Below are 25,344 nucleotides of genomic sequence, written 5' to 3' on the forward strand. Positions count from 1 at the left end.
TCATAGAATATCTTTCCTCACCTATGCTCTGTATCTCCAAGTACCATGTTGATAGCACACCTGATTTCTTTTGCCATAGATCAGCTTTGCTTTTCCACTTGATTTGCTGGCCTGATTTGAAAATTCCTCTCCCTTTCTTGACGAATGAGCATCAATCATCTGTCTTTTCAGTTCACCTTGTTCCCAGGCCCAGATCACAAGCGTAGATAGCCCTGCTTCTGCTCTTTGGTGTCTCCTGCTCCCCCTTTCTCTTTCTTCTCTTATCACATGCTCATGAAGTTCTCCAGACCTTGCCTCTCCCTACTCACACTGCTTTTTTCCCACTTTCCCATTGCAAGGTCTATCGCCCTCACCCACTGCACACCCCCACCTCTTGCTTCTCTGTTCCTCCTTTCCCCAGCCTGAGCAATACACTCCATTCTGAATTCATCCCCTTCTTCTCCCTTTCTCCTTTAGTTCTTCAGTTCTGCTACATCCCTAGCTAAAAAAAAAATCTATAATTCTGAACTTTAACTGAATCTCGCGTTTCCAGAGCTGACAGTTTATCACCACCTTTGATTCAATCCTTCAGCCATGTTTTCCATCTCAGTTCACCCTTCCCAACCATACAGTTCTCCTGCTGCGCAGAATTTCACCAGCTCACTTTGAATGAAAATTGTCAGGTTTTTCAAAACTCCTTCCCTTCCAAGACTTTTCTCCTCCTTCTGCAGGACATATAATCTGCAACATTCACTCTGAGCAGACAAGTATCTCATTAGTTTCTTTCCAAGATTGTCTTTTAATCCAGCTGGCACTCTTCCACTCCTTCTTTATTATTTCTATTTCTCAGCTTCCTCAGGATTCTCCACCTCACAATATAAATGTCTTCTGAAAAACAAACCACCTTTGCCTCCACTTTCCTCTCTACCAGCCGTTCCACCCACCTTCTTTATCTGCAGGTGTATTCTGGAGCTCTTCCGATCAAGTTCAGTCTTAAGCCCTCTTTTCTAACTACTCTCCCTTTGCCCTCCAGTGAAGAAGCCACATTTTAACCAAAGTTCCTCATGAATCATTCCTCCTAAAAACCAGAACTAGCACCCTTTATCACCCTCTCCAACCTGCCTGCAAGACTCTTCCTCTTGGAAAGCTGCGCTCCATGACTCATCTACGTCTTGATTCTCCTCTTTTCTGTCTAACCACACTTTCATGTTTCAAATGATTTTCCTCATTCTTCCCTCCAGTTTTCTACAGAAGCCTTCTACACCTGGGCTCTGGCTCTGTTTCTTTTCATGTTGTCTCCAGATAATTCATTTACAGATAATTCTACAGATAATCAAATTTCAGATAATTTCATCTGAAAAATAAATAAAGTACCTGCCCCATGATTCAGACATCTGCTTAAGAGTGGCATGGTCAGAGTAGGGCTCTTCATCTTTCCCTCTGACAGTTTTCCTTTTTCTCTGTCACTATGGAAATACCACTGTCCTGCCTCTTCTCCAGCTCCTCAGGTCCATAGCCTTGGCACAGCCTTTAGCTGAATCTCCAGTTGATTCTTACTCCCTCTTTTTATATTACAGTTACAAGTTACATGCTTTTATTCTCATTCATAACCTAAAACACTCCTCCAGGCTCTCACCATCTCCCATCTTAACTAACACCATCTTCTACAAATTTGTCATATATAACATTGCTACCTATTTCCATTCATAACATTACAGCAAAGAAAACTTTCCTAGCCTTTTGCTCTGAGCATGTGATTTCACTTTTCACAGCCTTCCCCCTCTTCATTCACACTAAACATCAGCTTCTTGTCTTCATTCTTCACAGCTTGTCTCCACAGTATTTATCATCTTTTGCATGCTAAAAGTGACAGTAACATTTAACACCCGTTCCCACAGCACACATGGCAGGAACCGGCATTCAGGGCCAAAAACAGAAGAGAGGTGAGTTAACATCCCTTGCATGAAGCCGACTGGGGGTGTGCCCAAGTGCCGACAGAGCCACTTACCCTATCTTTGCTGGTAAGGAAGGGAATTTACTCATCTGTAGCCTGGGGAGCAAAAGAAAGCTTAATTCATGCAAGATAAAGTAGGAAGAGACAACCCTTCTGAATCGGCTACTCAGCAGGTGGTAGGGTACCGTGATGACAGAGTCCAGGAGCCGGAGGCAAAGAGCCGCTGGGCTGATGTTGGCAGTCTTGGTCTGTGCCCAGTCATAAGATACCCATCAGCCATCAGAAGTATCCCTAAAAAGCTAAAGATGGAAATGACTGAAACTGCAAGATGTGCTGGCAGCAGAGAGCTCAGACACAGGGCTCTGTAATGGGGCACACCAAACAATCCAAATACACAAGGGTAACAGCTCAGTACAGCCAGCAGGCAATTTTTTTCCAGAGTCAGTGCTGAGTAAATACCTACATACAAATGAAAGGATCTCACAAAAAAATGTTCTCCAAAGCAGTTAACATGTTAGCCTCCCAGTCTTTCTTTTGACCTGTCCTCCTAAAAACAGTCGCAAATGACAGTCACCAGTCATGGATACACAAGGCAGCTAAAAGCAAGGGCTGTTCAGCCCACCCCATTAGAGCTGAACTGTGCAGTACGTGCAGCCTGTGCACTTATTCGTCCCTCCTTACTCGTACCAGTGCTATTCACCTGCCTGGGCTTCAGTCCCCGCTGCATGTCTGGGGAGACTTCAGGGTCCAGTTTTGCAAGTTTTTTCCCCTCACTCTCTAGGCTGAACGTGGAGCTTCTACACCAATAGATGACAGAATCTGAGACTTCAGCTACCTAATCTGTAGACGCATGCAGATACAAAACCTATCAGAGCTAAATACCATTTTTTGAAAGTTTTCTAGTGTCAAATCTGAACTGGTTTCCCATTGGTTTGCCCATTAGTAGCAAATTGCCTAGGCATTTGGCTTAAAAAAGCCTCATACACATAAACAGACTTTTTGTCCAAATAGAAACTGAACAAACCTCAAAGGTTTGCCCTCCTTCTGTTGTGATAGTAACGTTTTTCACTACCTTTATTTCTTTGTGGTATTATGTGTATTTTTACCACATAACAGAATGGACAAAATCTGGGATTGTCATTATGGTATCCAAAGGTCTGTGCTTTTCAAGCAAAGGAGCCCAATCTGTTCCTGTAAGCTCTGTGTCCAAACAGAAAGTCAAATCAAGTTGCTTATAAATCCATATCTGTTAGAAAGAAGAAAAAGAGCAAATCTCCCTCTGTCTTCACAGAAAGCTTAGTCCCCTCTTCAGCTTCAAAAGGTGCTTTTAACAGATTTGTGCCCTGTAGAGTCAGCTCCCAGAAGCTCAGGGGCAGCTTGCAGCCCTGGCCAGCTCTGCCAGTGAACAAAGCCAGGCTCCAGGCACCGCAGCTCACGCTGGGTGGATGGATGAGACAAGCCCCTGCCTTGCCGTTGTTCCCTGGGCAGTAAGGGAAACTGCTTGCAAACAGCAGGACTTCACGCCAGCTGAATCCCCTTTCTGCAACAATATTGCAGGCATCCCCGTTTTCTAAGGTCTTGCTGGTTTGAAATGCTGTGGTTTTCATTGTCGCTTCTACTTTACAGGGTGACCAGGAAGGTTTACCAGCAACTTAGTGTGGAGAGGAAAGGGGCAGGGGCGATGGACTGTCAACGTTAGACAAGAACACATCCCCCACAAGCACAGTACCTTCAGAAAAAAAACAGAGAGCCTCCCTGCAAAGATGCTTACAGCATTTGAGTCTGAAGAAATATGCCTCCCTCAGGACTCCTCTTATGGCTGCCAGAGTTATAAGGGCCACATGCTACCACATCATTAATATGGTGTGTTTAATTAGCACATACGTGTTGTGTGGTGTTTGTTTTGAAATCATACAAATCTAAATGTATCGTGCAAACTCCCTGCATTAAAATGACAAAATAAATTGTGTCTTCATTCAGGCAGCAAGTTGTGGTGGTAACGTACTGCAGAAAAAAAAGGCTGAAAATGAGAAAGAGAGGAAAAAAAGTAAACAGGGAACTAAATAAAGAGATAATGAAGGAAGGAAAGAGTTAATTGGCTGTGTCTTAGGACACTAAAAAATTAAGGAAGATTTCAAGGCATTAACGAAGCTAGCATTTCTGGAATGTAAAATGGCATTTGTATTACACAGCTCAATACCATGCTAGGAATCAATATTCTCTGAAATGCAGGAGAATTTAAGAAGGTCGTTGCTTTGTGTAATCATGGTCCTTTTGGTAGTGCCTCCCCATGGGATCTGTAAGCCAATGGTTTCTTATAGAGGGCTGACAAATTTTCTTCTTAACGAATATGAAGTTTCTCTCAGGTCAATGGCAACATAATGGGAAAGGAATATTTCCAGATCCCAGGTTCATTAAAGCCTGAAATCTGTACCAAAGACCATTGCATAGTTTTCCTCACATGAGGAGGTCGTGCTCAGCCAGATTAGTGGAGATGTTCCCACTAACCATCCACCCATCAAATGCAGAGGTGCTGCAGCATGAGGTCCTTTCTTGGCTTGATAGAGCCTGAATTTATTTCCTTAAGGGCATGGTTCAAGGTCTGCTGATAATGCCAGCATTTCTCCAAGGAGTTTCAGTGGACAGCCAAGTTATCACTGAGCTCCTGGTTGTGGTTTTATTTATGTGCTTATATTGGAACTTGCTTTACATTTATTGTCTGCAGTTGCCTACGTGACCTCAGAGACCTTTTAAAATTAAGAACACTTTACTAATGCAAATATGAACTCCTCATCTGTTTTTCTTGTTTGTGCAGTTCCTAGCAGAATGGGGGTTTTGTCTGTGACTGAGCTCCTAGTTGCTATGGCAATACAAGTAATAAATAAATAGTAAAATTAATACATTGGCATAAAATATTCTGATTTAGTAAGCATGTTCTCTAGAATAGTAATAACAGCACTTCCTACAGTTTAGTTTTCTGAGCAATATTTCCCTACCGGGGTGCCTCAAAACACTTGTTAACAATGTCATGCCTTATACACACTATAAAATGGTAATGCAGCTCTACCACGTATTACTGCAGCATTTCGGCAGCGCTGGTCATTGCTTCCGTTCTCTGTTGTCAGAGGTGTGCCTGGGAGAAGACGTATGCTGTTGCGGGGCAGGGGGTGCACATGCATGCACACACCAGAGCCAGGCGTGTTTGGACTGGTGAGTTTGCACGTATGGAGGACAAGCAGTAACTTCATGGGCTTCTCTCTCTCAACAACACCATAATGTGCCCACTCTCATTCAGACAAAATCCCTTTCACAGTTCTCTGTCTGTGTAAGAAGGCTACAAAAGAGCTCTAATTTACATTTATACTCACTTGAAAGAGTACATTTATTTATCATAGAAAAAAATTAAGCTTCTCTAGCCAAGATACAAGTTTGTGACATAGAGCTGTAGATCAAGTCGTTATTTGAAAGAAGTGCAGAACTGATACTTCCTGAACAATCTCAAAATTACAAGATTTTTCTCTCTTTTTTCTGAATGTGTACTAATACACATTTCCATTGTGGATGGACATAAGTTCTAAAAATTGAAACCATGCAGGAAAATAGCTATTTTTCTTCCGTTTTGCAAAGAAAATAATGAATATTGTGGAAACCAAAGTGTCTGAAGATTTGTTTCTTTATGTAAACAAAATTATATTTGCGCCTAAAAAAAGATACATAAGATCATACAGACACAGAAACTGCTGCTAGGTATATTTACAAAATGAGGAAGAATGAACTTTCATTCTTGAACAGTGACAGATGCACCTGATAATATCCAGCAGCTCTGCTGGTCATTGAAATGCTTAAGTATATTTTGGCCTGTTGACACACTTCTAAAATAGGTGTAAAATTAAATGTTAAAAAAGGAAGCGTAAACACTGCTGGCTTGCAAACAAAAAGGAAGGTTAAATGTACAGCAATCAGAGATAGTAAAAAGACCTGGTACTGTGCAGATGTAAAATAAACCCGTATTTCTGAAGACAAACCTTGAAAAATTAACTCAGTAACTCTATGCATCTTCATTGTAATACATTTAACTACATAGGACTAAGGACCAGCAGTAACACATTCAATAGCATGCGGGAATTGCAGTTGCTTACTACTGCAAGCTTTAAAATAAAGTGACTTCTGAAATAGTTATTAGTTACAGACAACATTTCTGAAGAATTAAAGTACAGAAGTAACAATATCATAATAAATAGCTTTTGTCAGCTGTCTCCTAAATTTCTTCTGTTTCTCATAGCAGGCCTCAGCAGGAAAAATAGGAAATTAAAAACAAACAAACAAACAAAACCAAAAAAACTATATATTTTCCCTACCTTTTTCCAGATCCTCTGGTTGCAGAAGACCCTTTCCTCCAACTCACTTCTTTATTCGTAGAGTGTAATCTGACTTTACAACATAACAAACATCCCTTGAAAGAAGACATTACATGGGAGAAAAATTAACTTGCAGTTCAACCACAGGCAAAGTGATGTTCTGCTCTTCTGCTCCTTTGAGGACAGCAGATTATTAAAGATCTGACTTTCTCATGAGAAAGCAAGAGGACAAATATGCAATAGGGGGGGGGGAGGAGGAGGATGTGACCCTCATTTCTCCAGCTCACAGCTTAATCACTGGCTTCTGCTTGATGCTGTGTCCTGCAAGGGTGACATCCCTCCTCCACGCGCCTAGCAGGTGACACTCTGAACATTAAGTAGGTGAAGTAACATCTGGTTTGTGGATCTTGCCAAAAAGTCAATGTTTGGTTATGTCAGGACTTTAGGCAACCAAGCTGATGCCTGCCCACAGAAAACTGATGTATGTTACCAGGACAAAGAGAGACATCACTGAACTTCAAACATCTGTACTGCTGGGTGGGAGGAACAAGAACACAGTGCTGTCTCAGGCACCAGGCCATCTCTTCCCCCTGCTGGCTCCAGCCTTCAATGTCAAACCCTGAGATACAACTACCACCAGCCTACAAAGCAAATTATCATGACAAGCACAATGATCTAGGGACAATAGCTGCCCAGCAACTTGGCCCTGCTTTCACTCAGATCAAAGAGATGAGCTGCTTGTTAACAGCAGTAACCTCGATGCACACTTTTAATGCTAGTTTCTACTCAAAACTGAGAGTCTTCTAATGTACTCCAAATCCAAAAGCCAGGGGGAGAAATGAAGGAATAGGGTTTTGTAAAAGAGAAGCCTAATACTTTTCCATATCTTTATCCTCCAAAGGTGGAAAAATATTCAGTGCTGTTGGTTAGGGAGCCAAGTTTTGAAATGGCAAGTAGTGGCAAGCTTAATGTGCAAGAGCAGACCTGTGTCATTTAAACTTATTAAGCCTAAAAATCAAGATCTAAAATAGGATCTGCACAGTCTGTACAGAGTTAAAATAATCAATACAAGTGGGTTCTGCATTAGCTTTATGTAGAGCATAACCTGAGTTGCAAGGCTACGTTTGGTTACCCTTCAGCTTTCTGGTTGAGCAGCACATAGCCTACCAAAGGCTCACTCACCCTCCCTCTATATCTTTGGCAAAAGCATTCAAGCCACCCCTGCAGCACCGGTCCACCAAGAATGTTTCCAGGTTTCCTGTCCTAGTTTCAACTGGGACAGATTTAATTTTCTTCTTAGTAGCTGGTGCAGACCTGCGTTTGGGATTTGGTATGAGAGCAATGTTCATAGGACACTGGTGTTTTCAGTTGTTGCTGGGTGATGTTTATACTAAGTCAAGGCCTTTTTGGTTCCTTGGACCCTGCCAGAGAGAGGGCTGGAGGAGCACGAGAAACTGCAGGGGACACAGCCAGGACAGCTGGCTGAACTAGCCAAAGAGGTATTCCATACCATATGACATCATGCTGAGTAAATAAACTGAGGGAAGAAGAAGGAGGGGGGGGTACATCCGACATTATGTAATTTGTCTTTCCAAGTAACCGTTATGCACGGTGGAGCCCGGCTTTCCTGGGGATGGCTGACCACCTGCCTGCCCATGGGAAGTGGTGAATGAATTCGTTGCTTTGCTTTGCTTGCGTGTGCAGCTTTACCTATTAAATTGTTCTTATCTCAACCCTCGAGTTTTACATTCCTTTCCAATTCTCCCCCCCAACCCTGTGGGTGAGGGGCAGCGAGTGAGTGACTGCACGGTGATGGGTTGCAGGCCGGGGTTAAACCTAAACAGTCCTTTTTGGAACTCATGACCCCTGTTTTACTTCATTGAATAGAATAGCATTTATGCTCAATATCATTCCACATCAATGTCCACATTAAAGTACTGCCTGTAAGTGCTCGTCTGCTGCATATGCACATTGCTTCCAGCCCCCACCAGGCAGCATGACAGGGAAGCCCCAGTTGCTCTCCCCTCTCTTCCACTGACCATGAAGATTAAGCTGTGTAAACCTGAGTGTTTGGCAAAAGGTTTGTTGAAATGCTTTACTGCAACTGGAAGAAAGGATTTCTTTCACAGACAGTTCCATGTGTAGGTTGAGGAGGAGAGCAGAGGGCACAATTGCTGGGAGGCTGGTGGCAGGGTGCAGGCAGCTGTGGGCACTGGGGAAAGGCACCTGGTTTGGAGCTCGCAGTCATTACTACAAATACCTCTAGCAGAACTGGAACTTATAATTCCTTCCTCTCTCTGCTAAAACTCTTGAGAAAATGCTCCCCAGCTCCTTAAAAAACAATCTGCTCACTTTCTGCTGGCCTGGAAACATAATAAAACCCCAGCATCCCATGTAACCTCAGTGTATATGTTACTTTTGTTTCATCTGATAGAAGTCAATCTTTTCCACCCAGGATTATACGCTCGTTACAAAAGGAAGTCCACTCCGTGTCCAGCTTGGCTTTTCCCATGATGGTTGGTATAAGGTACTCCACAAAGTGATGGATCTGTCAACACAAGACAATTTGATTTGTGTTCATCCCTATCAGAATGGACTTCTGCTGAAGCATGGCTCCCTGCCAGTCCAAACCATTACCTGAAGTTTTCCCTGGCTATGTTGCCTGTGTGCTGGCATTGATGAATTTTGATGGTTGGGTTGAGTGCTCTCTCCTGGAGATATCTTCTTATTCTGCAGCACTATTTCCCTCTTTAAGCTAGAGTGCAGAGCTTCTGCTGAATTCATGGAGTCCCACTCACTTTCGCTCATGACCATTAGAGACTCTGCCATGGATCATGCGTGCCCTGGTGGCAGCACAGGTGGTATGTTGTAGAACCATTGTCAATGTGGAATTATTTCTCATCATGGGGGGAAGGGCACAGACTGTTATTTTTATCTTTATAAACCCATCTGGACATTTTCAGCTCACCAGATTTTTTTTTTTTTTTTTTTTTTTTTCTGATTAAGGCAGCCAGACTCTTAACAAACTCCTGCTGGCTTATGTCTTTCACTGCGATGTGGAGCATCTTAATCCTAAGTGGTCAGAGAAAGGCAGCAGCATTTCCCTGCCCCTTTCATATTCCTATGGCAATGAGCCTGGGATGATTGCTCCACATGCAGAAAGTCATCAAAAGCCAGAGGGAATTCTGTACTTGAAAGAGTTTCAGCCACAAAATGCAGCGAGTACCAGCAGCAGCTCTCAGTGTGCTTCAAAGGAATAATGGGTGCATAGCATATCTGGTGAACAAATGATACAGTACATATGACATTCTTTGGGTATTCTGAATCCTCGCAGGTATTTTAGCAGTATCTCTTTTTGCCTAGCTGGTTATGTTACAGTTTCTGTACAATTAGGTGTGTATACATATCAAAAAGAGAACTGTTCAAAACACAAACAATGCAAGTCTTTGACCAAGCTGGTGAAAGTGTCAGACGGTGAAAAATTATGCGATTTCTTTAATATTTCAGTTTAATCACTGCAAGTTGTTAGGTAAATTACTGAATCAGCTGAAACTTATTCAAATATGTGGCTTTGTACTACAAAAGTATACTGAAACACTGTTGGATTTACTTATGGTTTACTTGCAAAAATTCACTCCTACATTTCAGACTCAGGCTTTGGAGCAGTATGGAAAGCATAGCCAAGTTATCATACAACGCTTTCTTGTGGTGCTTGTTCTAGAGGCATTGTTACGGAAACAGAAGTCAGAATGCTCCTGATACATAAAAAGTAGCTGTACTGGGTATAAACACGAAGTGAAATAACTTATAAGTCATGACCAGAAATTTTTAAAAGCTCTAAATTGTAAACAAGACAGGAAAGAATAGCTCAGGTAAGATTTGGGGGTTTTAATGAGCTGTGACTTTTCCATAACATCCAACAACATCTAGCATGTACCCTGCTTGGGAATATACAAGAAATGATACTTTGAATATAGGTACTCAGAGTTTTCAGGGATTTTTATGCATGTAACAATGTGATGTATCAAATAGCAAGAGCATATAGTGCATAATTAAAACACGAAATTCATTTATAAAGTAAAGTTAAAAGTGGACTTAAAAAGGGAGCCACCCAGTCGATGAAGTCCACCTGGTCTGTTAAACAGTCACTTAAAGGCAGCTTACAGAGTAACGAGTCCTTAATTTACTGATGGCTATATGCTCATTTTGGCAAAGATGATCCTTCGCATGCCCTGATTTGTAGACTTCTCTTAAACTGTTGGTGACCATTAGAAACAGGCTGCTTGGCTAGCCTTTGGCCTGGTCCATATGGATGCTCTTAAGATCTCACCATTAGAACTGAGCAGAAAAGTAGTCAGCCCCTATTTCCCACAATTCAAATGCGGAGGAACCGAGTTCTTCTCCGGTGGTGCCTTCTCAAGGTCTCTGCCTGGTCAGTACAGCAGAGCCCTCTGACACCCTCTTCTCCTGCCTTGCACTCACAGGATGTGCCAACCTGGTCCCCACACAGGTGCATAGGTAAGGCATTTGTTGCCATTTAAAGGCTATTTTTCACCTAGCATCTACCTATAGCAAGGGAAGCTAAAAAACTCCTGCTGGTTTGTGTCTTCACTGTGTTACCAAGCATCCTAATTCGAGGCAGAAGCATTTTGCTGCAGAGTCAGAGGACACATTATACCCCTTTTATCAGTACACAACCCCAGTCATAATGTATGCCCACAGGAAGAAACATTTCCCATGCAGGGGATGACTCAGACTAGGTCAAAGCAGAGATATAAGGAGAGTGGAGAAAAGTGAACAGTAACTGCAGTTTACTAAAGGTGGCATTTATCTTAACAAAGTGACAGCTGCTCACTGTGGAGTTACAAGGAAGTATTGTGGGGGTTTTTGACTCCGAAGCCCACCCTTTACGAGCCACTGACCTGGAATACAAGAAGACTACACATGCTGCAAAAGTCATCTTTAATAAGATAGGGTCAGATTGTGATGAAGCTCACTCATATTTGAGTGGCCCTTTCCTTCTGCTTGTGGCCCCATGGACATTAATACCATCACTATTGGTAAAATAAGGCTGAGTAAGGTGCAACTGCAGTTGCACTCCTGTTGGGCGCTGATAATTGATAGCTTTCAATAGATTTAATTTTATTTTTTTTTTCTCTGAGTGCCCAGCCCTACTGGACAGTAACAACAGTATGGGGTTCCCCTGGTAGGACTCTTAAAATGACCAGGTTATCGAACTGATTTTACATCCCCACCCCATGGTACCTCCAGCTATGTTAGAGCTCAGGAGCGTGAGTTGCAACAGCCGTCAGGAATTAAGTTGACTCTTTGTTTATAAGATTAAACAATGACTAAGCTTAGCAAAAAGCATAAACAGTGGTGTAATAAGGCTGTCATTGCAGTATAACTAGAATAAAATGAAACTGTTATAAAACATAACTGCATTTTATTATAGCAAACGCAATCAGAAAACTGCTTCCTTTTAGTAAAAATGTTCCACCTGTCTGCATACAGTGTACCACACAAAGTCCCCTCTTGGCTGTATCATGACTCTTTCCTGATGCAAAACACAGCACTGCACCAAACCAGCTAGAGAAACCAGAAATCATTAACCAAACATACTCTTAAAGAGTCTGGCCAGTTTCCCTTAGTTTTTGTGTATTTGCTGGCCCAGGGGAAAAATAGATACAACCTACAGAAGCTGTACAAAAGCAGAGTGACCATTCGGTTTGTATCAGAGATGGGCTGTGCTTTGTACCATCCATCTGTCAGGCTGTGCTGAGGAGAGATGCCATGAGAGTGGAGAGGAACACGTGAGGCTTTAACCCACGTTGCACAAGAAGAGCATCCCGGGTCTGGTGCAGAGGAGACAGGCTCGTAACCTGCTGGGAACAGGCTGGCCACAGCCTGCTTACAGAGAAAGTGCACTGGTCTTCCCTTGTTCTGGCCATGAGTTTGTCTTCAGAGGGACCTCCTGGAGGAGGAATGAGCTGGCTTTCACACAGGCTATGGCGCCCCATTACCTGCATGGTTCCCTCAGCCTGCCAGGAAACTCATCGACCCACAGAAAGTCTTGGGAGGGAACAAAGCCTAACAGAATGACTACGTGTAGTTTTGTGGCAAGCAGCTAGCAAGAGGTTGGGCTGGGTTCTGGTTCATTTCCTTGCAACTGGGGAACATCTCTTTGCTCAGGTATCACTTGAACAGACCTGGCTTTTTTATTTATACTCATTAATGACAGCATTCCTGAGACACAGATGTCACAAGGTAGTATTTGCAAGGTCATCAGGCAACCTGATTTTAAAAACTCGCATCAGCTCACTAAATAAAACTCGCTGATTTACCGTACAAGACCAGAGAACCAAAGATACATAAAAAATCAAGTAAGAAAAGAAAAGAAATTGTGATGCTTCTTTTTTTTTTTCCCTTTGTTAAGCACTAACAGTGTTTGAGAAAAGTAGAGATGTAAAGGGAAAAACTTGGAGACAGAAGATCCAAACTTCCCCTTGATTCTAAACTTAGCTCAGCCAGTGGCCCACCGTGCAGATGACTCAGTGCACTTCCTTGAACTTAAATCGTTCCTCTTACAAAACTTGTTAAAGAAAGACGTCAGTGTAAATTAGATGTTGTGTCTAAGTTTAGCTATGGCCAATACATAAATATTGGAACTTTAATGTGTTATCATTTTTGTCTGATGTAGAAATATGTGTATGTACCTATACATATGCATACACATATATATATATAGCAAGGGAGAGAAAGATTTCTTTGTGCTATTTTTACGATTTAATTTACATATATTGTTATTTTGCTGGTGACATAAGAGCTCACAACTGATTAAAAGTTTAACCATTTTCAGAGCAGCCTGATTCCCACACCGCCCAAGCACTCTTCATTCTCTCAAACTGTCAGGGAAGTTTCAATCCCATCCAAGCAGTGGGAGCTGAGAGAGTACACGTTCGGCATATAACATACATGATGGCTGATTTCTTGTGACACTAATCTTCACTCCTGAGGGAAAGGCAGTCATTTATTCATAACTCTACCACTCAAAAGTAACCATTCTTCTCACCATGGAGATAAATGTCAAAATAGAGATCAGCCATAGGCTGAGTCTAATCTAATCTGTCCAAAATGAATATATATTTAGATCTGTTGTCAGATCTCGAATAGTAAGTGCTTTAGCCTGGGCAACTATTTTCTCAGTCTGCACTCTCCACCTATAAATATGCATACTATGTTGGATATACACTATCAGAGAAGCATATTAACCCTGCAAAAATGGGCAGGATGTGAGGCTGTCCAACCTTTCTGGTATGAGCAAAGAGTCAGAGGACAAAGCACAAGACTTTCAGAAGTGTGTAACAGAAAGGCAAAAACATGCAATTTTTGTTAAAGTGTTTCTACCCTTGAAGACCCATCTGAAATTAGCAGGCCCTTCACTCCCAAGTAGTTGATCCAGCAAATGAGAAAAACAGACTCCAGCCTGGATCCCTGTTTTGAAGGATCTGTGGAAGATGGCAATGGAAATTCCCTTTCTCATAAAACTGTTAATTTTCAACATCCCCCTCATTTCTCCAGGTCACATTTCCATTTGGAGGATGTCAGCTGGGACGTGTTTGTTCCTCCTAGATCCTTTCCCATCCAGTTATACCTATGCAGTTATTCATATCCTGATATTGAGACTCTGGAGAACACCACAGAAGAACCAGCAGTGATTGCCATTTTTCTGTCCAGCTTCTCTGCTTCATGCTACTATAAATCTCCATGACATTCTTTTTGAAGTGGAATATCTGAAATTCATCTCAGAGCCTGAAGAGAAAGTGGTCTTCTCTCAGCGACCCACATAAAGAAATTACACTGTTTCGGGGATGGGTACATCTACCTTTCTTAGGTATTTCATTATTGAAGTCGTAAAACAAACACTCTTGTATAAACGGCAAACACAGGATGATTGTTTCCAGTGCTTGTAAACTGGCATATTTCTGGTGCCCAGATATCCTTGTTCAAAACCAAATCCCATTTTTAGGCTAGGATAAACTCTATCAACCACCAATTAACTAAATATTGCAAAAGATGCATTAGTTTTTACACGTATTCTGCCTTAGCAGTTCAGCCACGTTACCTCTAAGACACCACGTACTACTTCTCTACGTATTACAAGTAAGTAATGGAGTCATGGTCAGTTTCAGCAAAAAACACTTTCAGATGTTCCACATGGATTTAAAGTCAACGGGACCTCAACTGTGCCAGGATGGGATTGCCTCTAGGAACCCAAGTGCAAAACAAGGAGATTTGGCCAGGAGCCTGGTATGAGTCACTTTTGCTCTGTCCTACCATTTGCACTTAGAATGGGCCAAGTCTTTATCTGGCATAATTGTACAGATCTGCATACGGATTGGGCCCGTGTATCACAAATACACAAATATACAAATGGTATTGCTGGAATGGGTCTACACTTTCTAAAGGTGGCAGTAATGGGTGCCAAGTGACAGCGGAGATGATAAAGCATGGTGGTGGTGCAGAAAAAGATGAATGCCTACCAGAGTAGTAGCTCAGTAAGGTAAACTCTCTTGAAAAAGTTTTTTAAGACAACTTAACACAAAGTAGTACAAAATAGGAACAGAGAATGATGGTGTCACTTCCAGGCCACAGCTTCTATGCATGTAAAGTGATCATCCAGAAAAGAAGAGAGGTGTAGGAAAGGGTTATGAACAATCATGATCTCCCAGCATGATGAAATGGCGAAGAGAGCAAACACAACCCTTGTTAGCAATGACCAGCTCCTAAGGAATGGGAAAGTTACTACTTTTTGCCACATCCTCAAGGTGTCCTCAAAGTGGTCATTGCTAGGTACTGTAACCATTCCTAGCCTCAGCACTTTAGCAAGGATGTTAATAAATACAAATGGTTCAGAAATAATGCCATCTCTGGAGAACCTCTCTCACGGTGAGCACTTAGACATCAAACTTGCTACCTCAAAGACAGGGCATAGAGGAGAGTAGATCTCTGCCTCAGACTACCTACATGGAGAGGAAAATCTACAGACTCAGAGATTCTTCAGCAGGCTACAAATCTCTTGGACTCAGAAATGAGACAAAGTGAAACAAGGAACAGAGTGCTAAACTGCCACATTTGGAACAACTTACCTGGAAAATTTGCCATTCCTGCAAGTCTTGTAATCAATACTGCTGTCATACAGAATAGCTCACTCAGAAATTAAACCCTAAATGAAGGACTCCATGAAAACCTATTCCCTGTATTATCTAAGATAGAACAGATGAACATAACAGTGCCCTTGGGTCTTAAAAATCTATGAGTGTAGTTAAGAGGACATGTACTTCTAAAGGCTAAGCATGAGGTCCCTAGACTTTTCAGGGATGTGCTTTCCCTGAAGGTTTTTCCTGAAGAAAAACTAAATAATTTATCCTAGAACTGGAAATTAAGCTGCAGAAGTATTGAGTAACAAGCCCCCAAATAGATCAAACTTCCTCCTGATTTTCTATTTTCTATTTCCCCTAACTGTAGGTGAAAACGTATACAGCCAATAGATTAACTTTTTTGAAAAAGGCTCCAGAGGCACATGGAGAGGAGGAGGTCAATACCCTCAGAAGCAAACCCTGTGAAAGGCAGATGCCGGCCACAGCCAGGTTTACACTGGGGTTCTACAGTCATTCTTGTTTCCTCAGCCAGCTTTCTCCATTTCTGCTGTTAGTCTTATAGCAGCATACAGAACATCAACAATCCCCCCAAAACTCATGCTAAAGGACTCAGTATTGCACATTCTCCAAGTGTATCATTTCAGATGGCAGTTTAAATCACTAGGAACAGAGCTGAGCTTCTTTATTAAATACTTGATTTGGTGAAGAGGAATTTCAGCAGAGTGAGGCTAGGACCATCTCTATGTCATTTCCAGCAGAATTTCCATCTTCTGCACATCTTCAGCGAGTGCCAGGACTAGATGAAGATGACCATATTTTTCAGGTGGACCAATCCCAAGTTTCATCCTCTAGCTACCAGCACTTAGAAGGTCTTCAGCTTGGATCTCTTAAGCATGTTTTCAGTTTATAAGGGCAGGAAATTTAGTGTGATTATATGTATGAGGACCGCATAGTTTACTGAATAAACCTAACAGCAGGTTTTTGCTGTATGCTGCCTTTAGGAAACAGTGACTTGGTTTTCTTATGCTGTCTTGTCTGAGAAGTGATTGTCCTCTCCCCCTCCCCCAATAGGTATTTTTTGCATTCTCCTCTGACCCAATCTGCATTTATCAGAACTTCTATCATGCTTTGCACTAATTCCTAAGACATAGCACTGACATCACCAGATTTCTAAGTTCTCTCAGTGTTTTGCAATTAGCCAGTGAAAAGCTGTTGTTGAAACTATCCTAGGAGGTGAATTTGTGGCAGAGAGGATATGACCAGTCTGCTTCAAATCCTGGACTTAAGAGTTTTGAAAAATAAATTGCTAGGAAATTGACGTTTAATTCCTGTGATTTATGTTTGTGTGTGGTTGTGTTTGGTTTATTTTAATTGTATAATCTTAGAAGGAAATAAAGTTTCCTTTAAACTAAATTGCTGTTACTTTTCATTTCAACATACTTAGGTAAAGTCCCTGAGCTAACAATAAAAAATAATCAACATAAGCAGCTATTGCTAAACTAAAAGTGAAGATTAAAGGTCGGACATCCTGACCTCTGCTTTGAGACAACAAACTACCCTGCCTGTGCTTTTTTCGTTGTAGCCACATATTACCCTCTAAAACCTAAGGAACTCTTTGTTGTGTTGCCGTATCATTTTTTAGGACAGCTCAGTATATCCTTAATCCAAAGAAAGATGCTGCCCTTGCCCAAGCTGGGTGACGCCGGGAAGCACATTATCACATACAGAATGTTCATTAAAAGTGGATTAGGTAAAGATCTCATCAAACATACCTATTCTGCTTAAAATAAACGGCTTCTAAGCATAGGAATTGTTAGAGGAATGAATGATAGGCACCGACTGATTTGGTTTGCATATTTTAGAGAGAGTCACCGAGCTGGTGTGTGTGGAACTAGGCTCTTTACTTCTGCAGTTCTGTTTAGTTTACTCGAACAGAGGAGCAACCATCAGTAAAAATATTAGAGGTTATTTGGTGATAAAATGTGGACACTTAATAAAAAGATATCCCAGGCACGAAAAGTTAGAAGAAAGAAGAACACTGCTTAAAAATGAACTAATTAAAAAGAAAAATTAAATGAAATGCAGCTTTCACTCTTAGGTTCTAGATTTTTCTCCCCCAAACATTAGACGAAATTGCATTGTTTACAAAAATTTATTAATACAAACTTTACACACTTTATATAACAGTTATCAAAGTCCTAGTTATAGATATCATGTGTGTAATAATACTTTGTTTAAGTTCTTTTTATATTCATTTGCACACAAAATAAGTTCTCCAAGACTAACATCTACCTACTATGTATCTCAAATCTGCTCAAATTTTGGTAAGGCTGTTGGCGTTTCTAAAAAAAAATAATTCATACAAAGGATAATAACCTAGGTGATCACTTCATAATGCTTGCGACTAGCCACTGAACTCTAGCTGATAAAGGTCATAAATAAAACGTCAAGAGAGCCCTATGTCATTATACCACAGCCGACACAAACACAGCAAACTCTGCCCGTTGCCAAAGAACAGAAGAAATACGACTAAAACGCAAGCCGATGTGTTGCAGCATCGTAGGGCCACTAAATAGCCATCCGTGAACTCGTGGCGATTTACAAGGTGAAGAGAAGGCACGAAAGCTGCAAACCGCGCCCCGCGTCCCTGGGCCCCGCAGCCCGCGCCGGCGGCGGGCAGGGCGGGCAGGGCGGGGAGCGGCCGGGGCAGCCCGGAGCAGCGGTGCCGGCAGCGCCCGCCGGGGTCTGCCCGCTCCTCTCCTCGCCGGCGGCCGGCGGCTCTGCCCGGCCGGGGAAGGGGGGTTTTACCCGCCGCCTTTTTTTTTTTTTTTTTTTGGGGGGGGGGGGGGGGGGGGGGTGGTGGGGGGGGGGGGGGGTGTTGCTTTCCGACGTCTTGAACGCGGGGCTCGCTTTGTGTCTTTGGAAAGACTCCTGTAAGGTGTGTGTGGTGAGCTGGAAGGAAGCAGGTACCTGCGTGTCCTCCTTCGCCACCTGCCCGGGCGGAGGGACGGGGCCAGCCCCCGGGCGGAAGGTAAGATAGGAGTCCGTACATAGAGAGATGAGGTGAAAATGGTTTATCTCGTTAGAAACCCGACCACAGGTGAACACTACACATTCTTTTATGACAAAAGTTTGTTTTATGAAATAAATTTTACTAAGCAATAAGCCAGAATGTAGAAAAATACATTTTACCTCCAAACTCAATAAACAAGGAACAAAAACTTTCGTAGTAGTGCATAATTCTTTAGTGGTAGCTACAACAGGGGTTCCTAAACTTGTACAATAAGAGCTTGCATAAAACAGAACAAAGGAGTGAGAGAGCGTTCACAATCTTTTTTTTTTTTTTTTTTTTTTTTTTTTTTCCCCAAAAGAACACAACCCAAAAAGGTGACTCAGGTGGGTTAAACAAAGCTCATAAAAGTGCGAAGAGAGGATGAGAGGCGGGAGGGTCTACAAGAAAAAACAATCAGAAAGAAAAGAGCAACTCCGAAATAAAATGCAAAGGCGAGAACCCTACTCATTACACATGATGAGAAGCATGGACAGCACTGGAGAGTAACACACTGTACTTTGCATCCAGGTCCAGTACCGAGCTGCCCGGGGCAGTTGGGTAGCGGATCGGAGGTGGGATCGCCTCGTCTTCCCTCGACCCTGCGGCACCGGCGCCGGTACGGGCTGCGGTACCGGCTGCGGCCCGGGGCGCGCCGGGGGCCGCCCCCGCTCACTTCCCCACTCTTTCCAAACGGGTCCTGTCTCCGCTTTCGCTTTGTTCTGCAACTCTGCCCAGCCAGCCAGAAGAGCAGTGCACGGGGCTTAGTACTTACTACCCTTGCTGCTGGTTCGGGATTTAGGGGTTGGGGTTTGGCTTTTTTTTGGTTTTGTTTTGATTTTTCTGTTGTTATTTTGGGGTTGTTCTTTTTGAAACTATTTCTCCCTCCAATAGGCAACAGAGATGTACAATTTAGATCGAGCTGTTGTTTTCACAAGAGAATGATCCTCTAAGCTCATTGTTTGAGGAGACACTAATACAGATACAACTAGAATCAAAGAAAGCAGGAGGGGGGGAAAAATCGAAATCTAGAGGAATGGGGACGCTACCCCTTCAGAGAGGCTAGCGGCAAAGGAGCCTTGAGACTCACCGGGGGAAGAATCTGCTTCACCAATTCTCCCAAATCATTTTCCTCATAATCCCCTGGAAGCAGGGCATCCTTCTCTATGTACAGTAGCAAATGGTGAAAATTAATGTCTTCGACCCTGTCGCGGGTAAAAATACTATCCTTTTAATTTCCGTTACAAAAATAGGAGTAATATTCAAAACAATGATTGTCTTTTTTTCTATTTATTTTATATAAAAACATAAACAGCTCAGGCGAATTCTTGTTCTTGTGCAGGCTTTATATGAAGAATTGTTCTTTAGTATTCGTAGTAGTATTTATATATATTTATATATTATATATAACTTAATGATTGGTCCACAAAGTAGATCTGTGCGTTTCTCTAGTGCTTTTGTACAAAAGAAAAACAATATTATTATCAAAATATTCATTTAATGGCTTTACTTCATACATAAATACATGTTTAGATAACACAGGAGCGGTGATTGTTCAGTCAGTTTGGAAATGACTTTTGTTTTTGTTTAGAATTTTTTTGTTGTTGGGTCTCTCTCTCTCTCTCTCTCTCTTTCTCTCTCTCTCTCTCTCTCTCTTAGGACTTTGTATACACAGGAGTGGCTGGTTACTTATCGCTACAAATACGCTACTCGGCGTCCTTTGTTTTTAACTCTTTGTTTATACCTTTTCCCCAGGACGGCTGCTAAGTATTTCTTGACAGCCATTTGTTTCCGGTAGCGGCTGTAGCTGTCCGTGAAGATGCCGTCTATGTGCCGCTTGGTCAGCGGTTCCGCCTCGTCCCCCGGGCCGCCGCTGGCACCGCTGCAAGCACCGAGAAGCACAGCTGCGTCAGGCGGGGCCGCTCCGCCCCCTTCCGCGCCCCTCCGCTCCCCTCCGCACCGCCCCCACCCACCCACCCCGGCGCAACACGTTGCGCGGAAGATGCGCGGGGAGACAAAGGCCGCGCCGAAACCCGCTCCCGAGGCGGTGCGCGCAAGCGGCGGCGGCGGCGGGAGAGACAATATCTCCCCGACATGAATTATTCATTGCGGCAGGGAAAGCTGCGCTCCCCGGGGCTTTATTAACGTGTTACCTTCTGCCGAAGGGCGGCGGGTGGCACCGGGCTCGCCCCTGCCCCGCCGGCGGCGGGCGGCGCCTGGGGGTGCGCAGAGCTGCAGCCAAGCCCGCCCCACCCCACCCCCCGCCCCGCTTCAGCCGAGCCCTCGGGCATCGCTTCCGACAGACTGCTCCCCCCAGCAAAAGCGGGGAGGTGGCCCAACTTCTTAATTTTAAATCAGTTGGTTGCAAATAATTATAGAGACATATATAAATATATATACACACACATACATATGCACGTATATATATATGTATACCCGAGCGCATCAAACCGCACAAACCTCCATGAACGCCTGCGCTGAGAGCCGGGCTCACGCTGCGCCGGGAGCGGGCTGGGAGCCGCCGCCGGGGCCGGCCGGGGTCTGGGGAGCCGGGCTCCCCCAGCCCCACCGCCGGCGCAACAAACCCCCAGCCCCCGCCGGGGCAGCTTTGTTCCCTCCAGCGGCGGCCTTTTAAGCGCCCCCGCTCCAGAGGCACCAACGCCCACCCCGGAAAAGAAAGAGCAGAAACCCTTACCCGACCCGCTTGGCCATCAGGGAGTGCAGATATTTCCTGGCGGATAACTGGCCCAGGAGTTTCCTGTAGGCTTTGTTGAAGATCCCATCGGCGTGCCTGGGCGGAGGGAAGAGCCCGGGGATGAGCGGCGAGGACCGGGAGGCGGCTGCGGCGGGGTGCGCCAGCCCGGGCGGTGGCGGTGACCGTCCCTCCCCGCCGGCGAGCGGAGGGCGGCATCTCCCCGCGTCCCCTGGGACCCCTCTTCCCCACCCAGACCCCTCCCCGCCGCACTTGCTCGGCTCCTCGCTGCCTGGGCATTTCTGCTCGGTTTGCGGGAGCATCGCTAGCCCTCCCCGGCGCGGGCGGCTCCCCCGCTCCCTCCCCCGCGCTGCTGGAGGTAAGGCGGCTTTTCCATTTCTTGTAGGTTTTAAACTGGGCACCGGGACCCGAGCAGCGTGGTCGTTTGTTTGGGTTGGGATTTGTTGTTGCTGTTGCTGTTGGCTTGTGGGGTATTACAATTACATTATTTCTTTTTTTCTCAATCGGCTCGGCCAGACCCGTTTTGCTCCCGGTTCAGAATTCACGCCTGACACCCCGCGAGTTGCAGTCACCTCTTTTCCGGTGGGTAGTACAAGGTGTACATCTCGCCGATCATGGAGGATGGATTCGCTATACCGAGGGGCTCGTGGTCGTAGGCGAAGTCCTGCAGGGTGTTCCCGTCCTCGTCGTAGACTTCATCCTCCAGCCTGGCAACGAGAGCAGCGAGGGGAAGGAGTCAGCCGGGCTCCGCGGAGCGCTGCGCTCCCCGCTGCCGGCTCCGGGCTGCCTCGGCGGCCACCCCCCGGCGGAGCCGACCGGGGCGCCCCGTCCGACTGCCCCCATCCCTTCCCTGCGCCCGCCCGCTCCCCATCCCCGCCCTCCGCCTCCTCTGCGGGGCAGGACCGCGGGGGAGGGAACACACCCGCCGTCAGACGCGCTCCGAGAAAAGCCCCAAACATCCCCCCACCCCCGGCCCCCGCCCCAGCCCCAGGAACAGCCCCGCTCTGCCACGGCCACGGCTGGTCGCTCCCCGAGCGGAGCGCACGCACGCACAGGCGTGCCGGCTGCAGCGCACATACACGCACACGCACACACGCGTGGGGTGCCAGGGGCTGGGCGGGAGCCAAACTGCCTCCCCGGCAGAGGCGCGGCGGTCAGCGGCAGCCCGTGGGGCCGGGGGATGCTTTGCCGGTTGTTGTTTTTCGTTGAATGGTACTTCTGCCCTCTGAGACGACGCCAGTTTTGTCCTACCCCCCCACCCCCCACCCCACCCCCACCCCCCGCCCCAACCCGCTCTCTGCCTCCCCCTCTGCGGTACGATGTAGGTCATTGTACGTTACAGGCAGCTATTTTTGTCTGTGAGCTTTAGCGGAGGCATTAATAATAGATGCCCCTAAAGTGTTTCACTCCTGCTAATTCAGGCGCTTGAATGAAGAGAGCCGGCTCGTTGCCGGCTAATGGCCCCGCAGGCCGCCGAGCCCGCTGCCCCGCAGCCCCTCTGCCCCGGCAAGGGAAGGGGGCTGCTCTGAGCCAGCCCCGACGGGCTCCCGGTTCGTGCAAGGACACCTCGGAGCCCCGAAAAGGACACCCTCCTCGGACAGCCTTGCGCGCCCGGCATCGCCCCCCCCCCCCCCCCCCCCCCCCGCTCACAGCTGAGCCGCACGGCGGTGACCCCCGCAGGGCATCCCGGAACAGAGCCAAGCGCCGGTGGGGCCGGACAACAGCACCAAGCCCAAAACTGTCGCCAAGCCAAGCAACAACCGGTCGCCCAAGCAGGCTACGAGCAGGGTGGGACCAGGCTGGCAGCGGCCGTCCCGGACCGGGTACCCTGCGCCCCCAGCCGCGGCCCAGCGTGGGAAAGTCGCTTGTGCCGACGCCTCCGGGGGTCCCCCACTCCTGCCCCAAACACAGCGGGGTCCAAACCCCCCCGGCTCCCAGGAGGACAGGGCCTGCACTGCAGCCCAGCCTTAAGACAACTCCGAACAGACGCGGAAAACCGAACAACCCTGCGCCAGGCTCTTTCCCCCTTGGGAAGGGAGGTCGTATGCAAGGCAGGTAAACGGGAAGAGACTGAATCCCCGACAACTCCAGTGCTGCGACACGAACCGTGACAGCTCTCACATGTTTGCAGCCCACGGCGCACCCGCCCCCCCCCCCCCCCCCCCCGCCCCGCTCCCCACGCTCCGGACAGACGATGCTCGCCGTTCCCCCTGGGCGAGCTGCGGGCAACCGACAGCGGCCGGGGCCCGTGCGGGACAGGGGGCAGGAGGGGGGGAGCTGCTGGGCCACGTCGAGGTGCGGCCGGCCCGCTCCCGCCGAGACGCAGCAGAGCGGGTCCCCCCCCTGCCCGGGGACCAGAGGCCGCAGGTTAACCGCGCCGAGATCCCGGGCAACGACCCTGGGGGGAGCCAGTGCTGCAGCCGGGGGGACCCCCCTCCCTGTGTGACCCTCCCGGCGGCTCCTACCCCGGGGCAGACAGGGTGGGCACACAACCGAAGCAGAGAGGGTTTCGTTTGGTGACTCCCCCCCACATCCCCTTCCACTTTCTTCCCCTTAAGATTCCTATGCCCTTAGCAAAGCTGGGGCAGCCGGGGCTTGAAGGGGTCCCGGCGGAGCCCCCGGGCGGGGGACGGACCTACCTGAGCGCCGGGTACTGAAGTCCGGCCGCAGGTGAGCAGTAGACGCTGCAGTGCATTATTATGCCATAGACCAGAAGTGCTAGGATCGCTTTGCTACACATTGCCACTCTGTGCAGGAGGGAAAGGAAAACCGCTGTCAAAAAAACCCCTACCATCAAAAACAAAAACAAAACAAAAGAACACCCAACCCCCCCCAAATTCAAACCCCCCAAAACCGAAAAAAACCCACCCCAAAACAAAACAAAACCCCACCCCACGACCCACCAAACCCCCAGCCGAGCCTGGGGGGGAGGGAGGCAGGGCGGCCTCTGGGGGCAAGCGCCCTGGGCAACCGGGTGCCGGCGCGGAGCGGCGCGGAGAGGCGCGATGAGGCGCGGAGCGCTGCCCGGCGCGGAGCGCTGCCGCCGCCCGCCCCGTCGGTGCCCGCCCTCCCGCCCGCCCCGGGACCGCTGCGGGAAGGCCCAGCGACCCGCCTCGTGTCCTTACCATTAAATTCTAAAACACCCGGCACTAAGAGCGTTTGGCTGCGAAGCTAAAAGGGCAGGTGTTTTTTAAAAAAAGAAGAAAAAGAAAGAAAAAAAGATCCAAGGGGGGGGGGGGGGGGGGATGCAAGCTGTCTCCCAAGTTGCGGCCGAAAGGAGTTAACACCCTCGTGGCATCGCCTCTCCGATGGGCAAAGGACCCACGGGATGAAGAAGACGCAAAAGCAGCGGTTAGTTGTTTGCTGGTTTTAGGGGAATCCACTCAAAAAAAAAAAAAAAAAAAAAGAAAAAAAGATAGAGAAGGAAAAAAAAAAAAAGAAGATGAAAAAGATAAAGGAAAAAAAAAGTTTGCAGGTAGCAGCACAGATCTGGAGTGGAGTCTGCAAAGGAAGGGAGAAAGAGGGATGGAGCGAGATGTCGCCGGAGAAGGGAGCGCAGGGGAAGGGGGAAGAGAGCGAGCGAGCCCGGGAGGGAGCGGAGGCGGGGAGCCGCGGGCTGGCTGCGTGCGATGTTGTCTTCCCCAGATCTCTCCCCTCACTGAGCGCCTTCAGCCTTTTCCTCTTCTCTTCCTGCTCGGTGGCTCCAAACTTGACCAGCCTTCCGCAGCCTTCCGTCTGATACGCAATTAGTAACAAAATCTTTGCAAACACCCCGCTTCTGAAAGAGCCCTCTTCGTAAACATTTGCCTGCTTGTTACCTTAGAGAACGGGCAATATTGTTTGTTGCCCCCGTGATGGTGTCCGGATTTTTATTCATGAATCAAATGCCTTTTTTTTTTCCCCCAGTCACGTAATAATCGGGTATCAGAAAAGACGTCACCACCCCAATTCCTCAAGGAACACATTTCTGTGTCGTCCTCAAAGATGAGCTTATCAGGAGTCATAAAGCTTCTCATAAACACCAACTCACACTCCCCCCACCAAAAAAAATAATTAGATATAAATATATATATATATACAAAAACCCCCAAACCAACACAAATCCAACAACCAAACAGCAACACACCGCA

At 46.4% G+C, this 25,344-nt stretch overlaps 1 protein-coding gene across 3 annotated transcripts; it reads right to left on the reverse strand.

The window, feature by feature from the left end:
- Nucleotides 1-18,566: 18,566 nt before the first annotated feature.
- ADCYAP1 (adenylate cyclase activating polypeptide 1) lies at nucleotides 18,567-24,603 on the reverse strand. Of its 3 annotated transcripts, none has more exons than XM_040588843.1 (6): nucleotides 24,340-24,603; nucleotides 23,854-23,961; nucleotides 21,787-21,921; nucleotides 21,197-21,292; nucleotides 20,246-20,383; nucleotides 18,567-19,706 (listed from the first exon to the last, which is right to left on the reverse strand). In XM_040588843.1, exons 2-6 carry the CDS (start codon nucleotides 23,952-23,954, stop codon nucleotides 19,547-19,549), a joined length of 630 nt encoding a protein of 209 aa, XP_040444777.1. In that variant the 5' UTR covers nucleotides 23,955-23,961; nucleotides 24,340-24,603; the 3' UTR covers nucleotides 18,567-19,546. The 3 variants fall into 3 exon arrangements, with proteins under 3 accessions (XP_040444777.1, XP_040444778.1, XP_040444779.1); XM_040588844.1 differs by lacking the exon at nucleotides 24,340-24,603 and adding an exon at nucleotides 24,118-24,223; XM_040588845.1 differs by having other exon boundaries at nucleotides 18,567-20,383.
- Nucleotides 24,604-25,344: the final 741 nt, after the last annotated feature.

Source organism: Falco naumanni, chromosome 3 (assembly GCF_017639655.2).
Source record: "Falco naumanni isolate bFalNau1 chromosome 3, bFalNau1.pat, whole genome shotgun sequence".
Lineage (NCBI taxonomy): Eukaryota > Metazoa > Chordata > Aves > Falconiformes > Falconidae > Falco > Falco naumanni.

What these genes read in the sequence shown, in the direction of transcription:
- ADCYAP1 (XM_040588843.1), bottom strand. Translation starts at nt 23,954, where the DNA reads ATGTGTAGCAAAGCGATCCTAGCACTTCTGGTCTATGGCATAATAATG. An exon ending in CTGATGGCCAAGCGGGTCGG is followed by an intron (nt 20,384 to 21,196) that starts GTAAGGGTTTCT and finishes CGGTGCTTGCAG; the next exon opens with CGGTGCCAGCGGCGGCCCGG. An exon ending in GCAGCCGTCCTGGGGAAAAG is followed by an intron (nt 19,707 to 20,245) that starts GTATAAACAAAG and finishes TACCCGCGACAG; the next exon opens with GGTCGAAGACATTAATTTTC.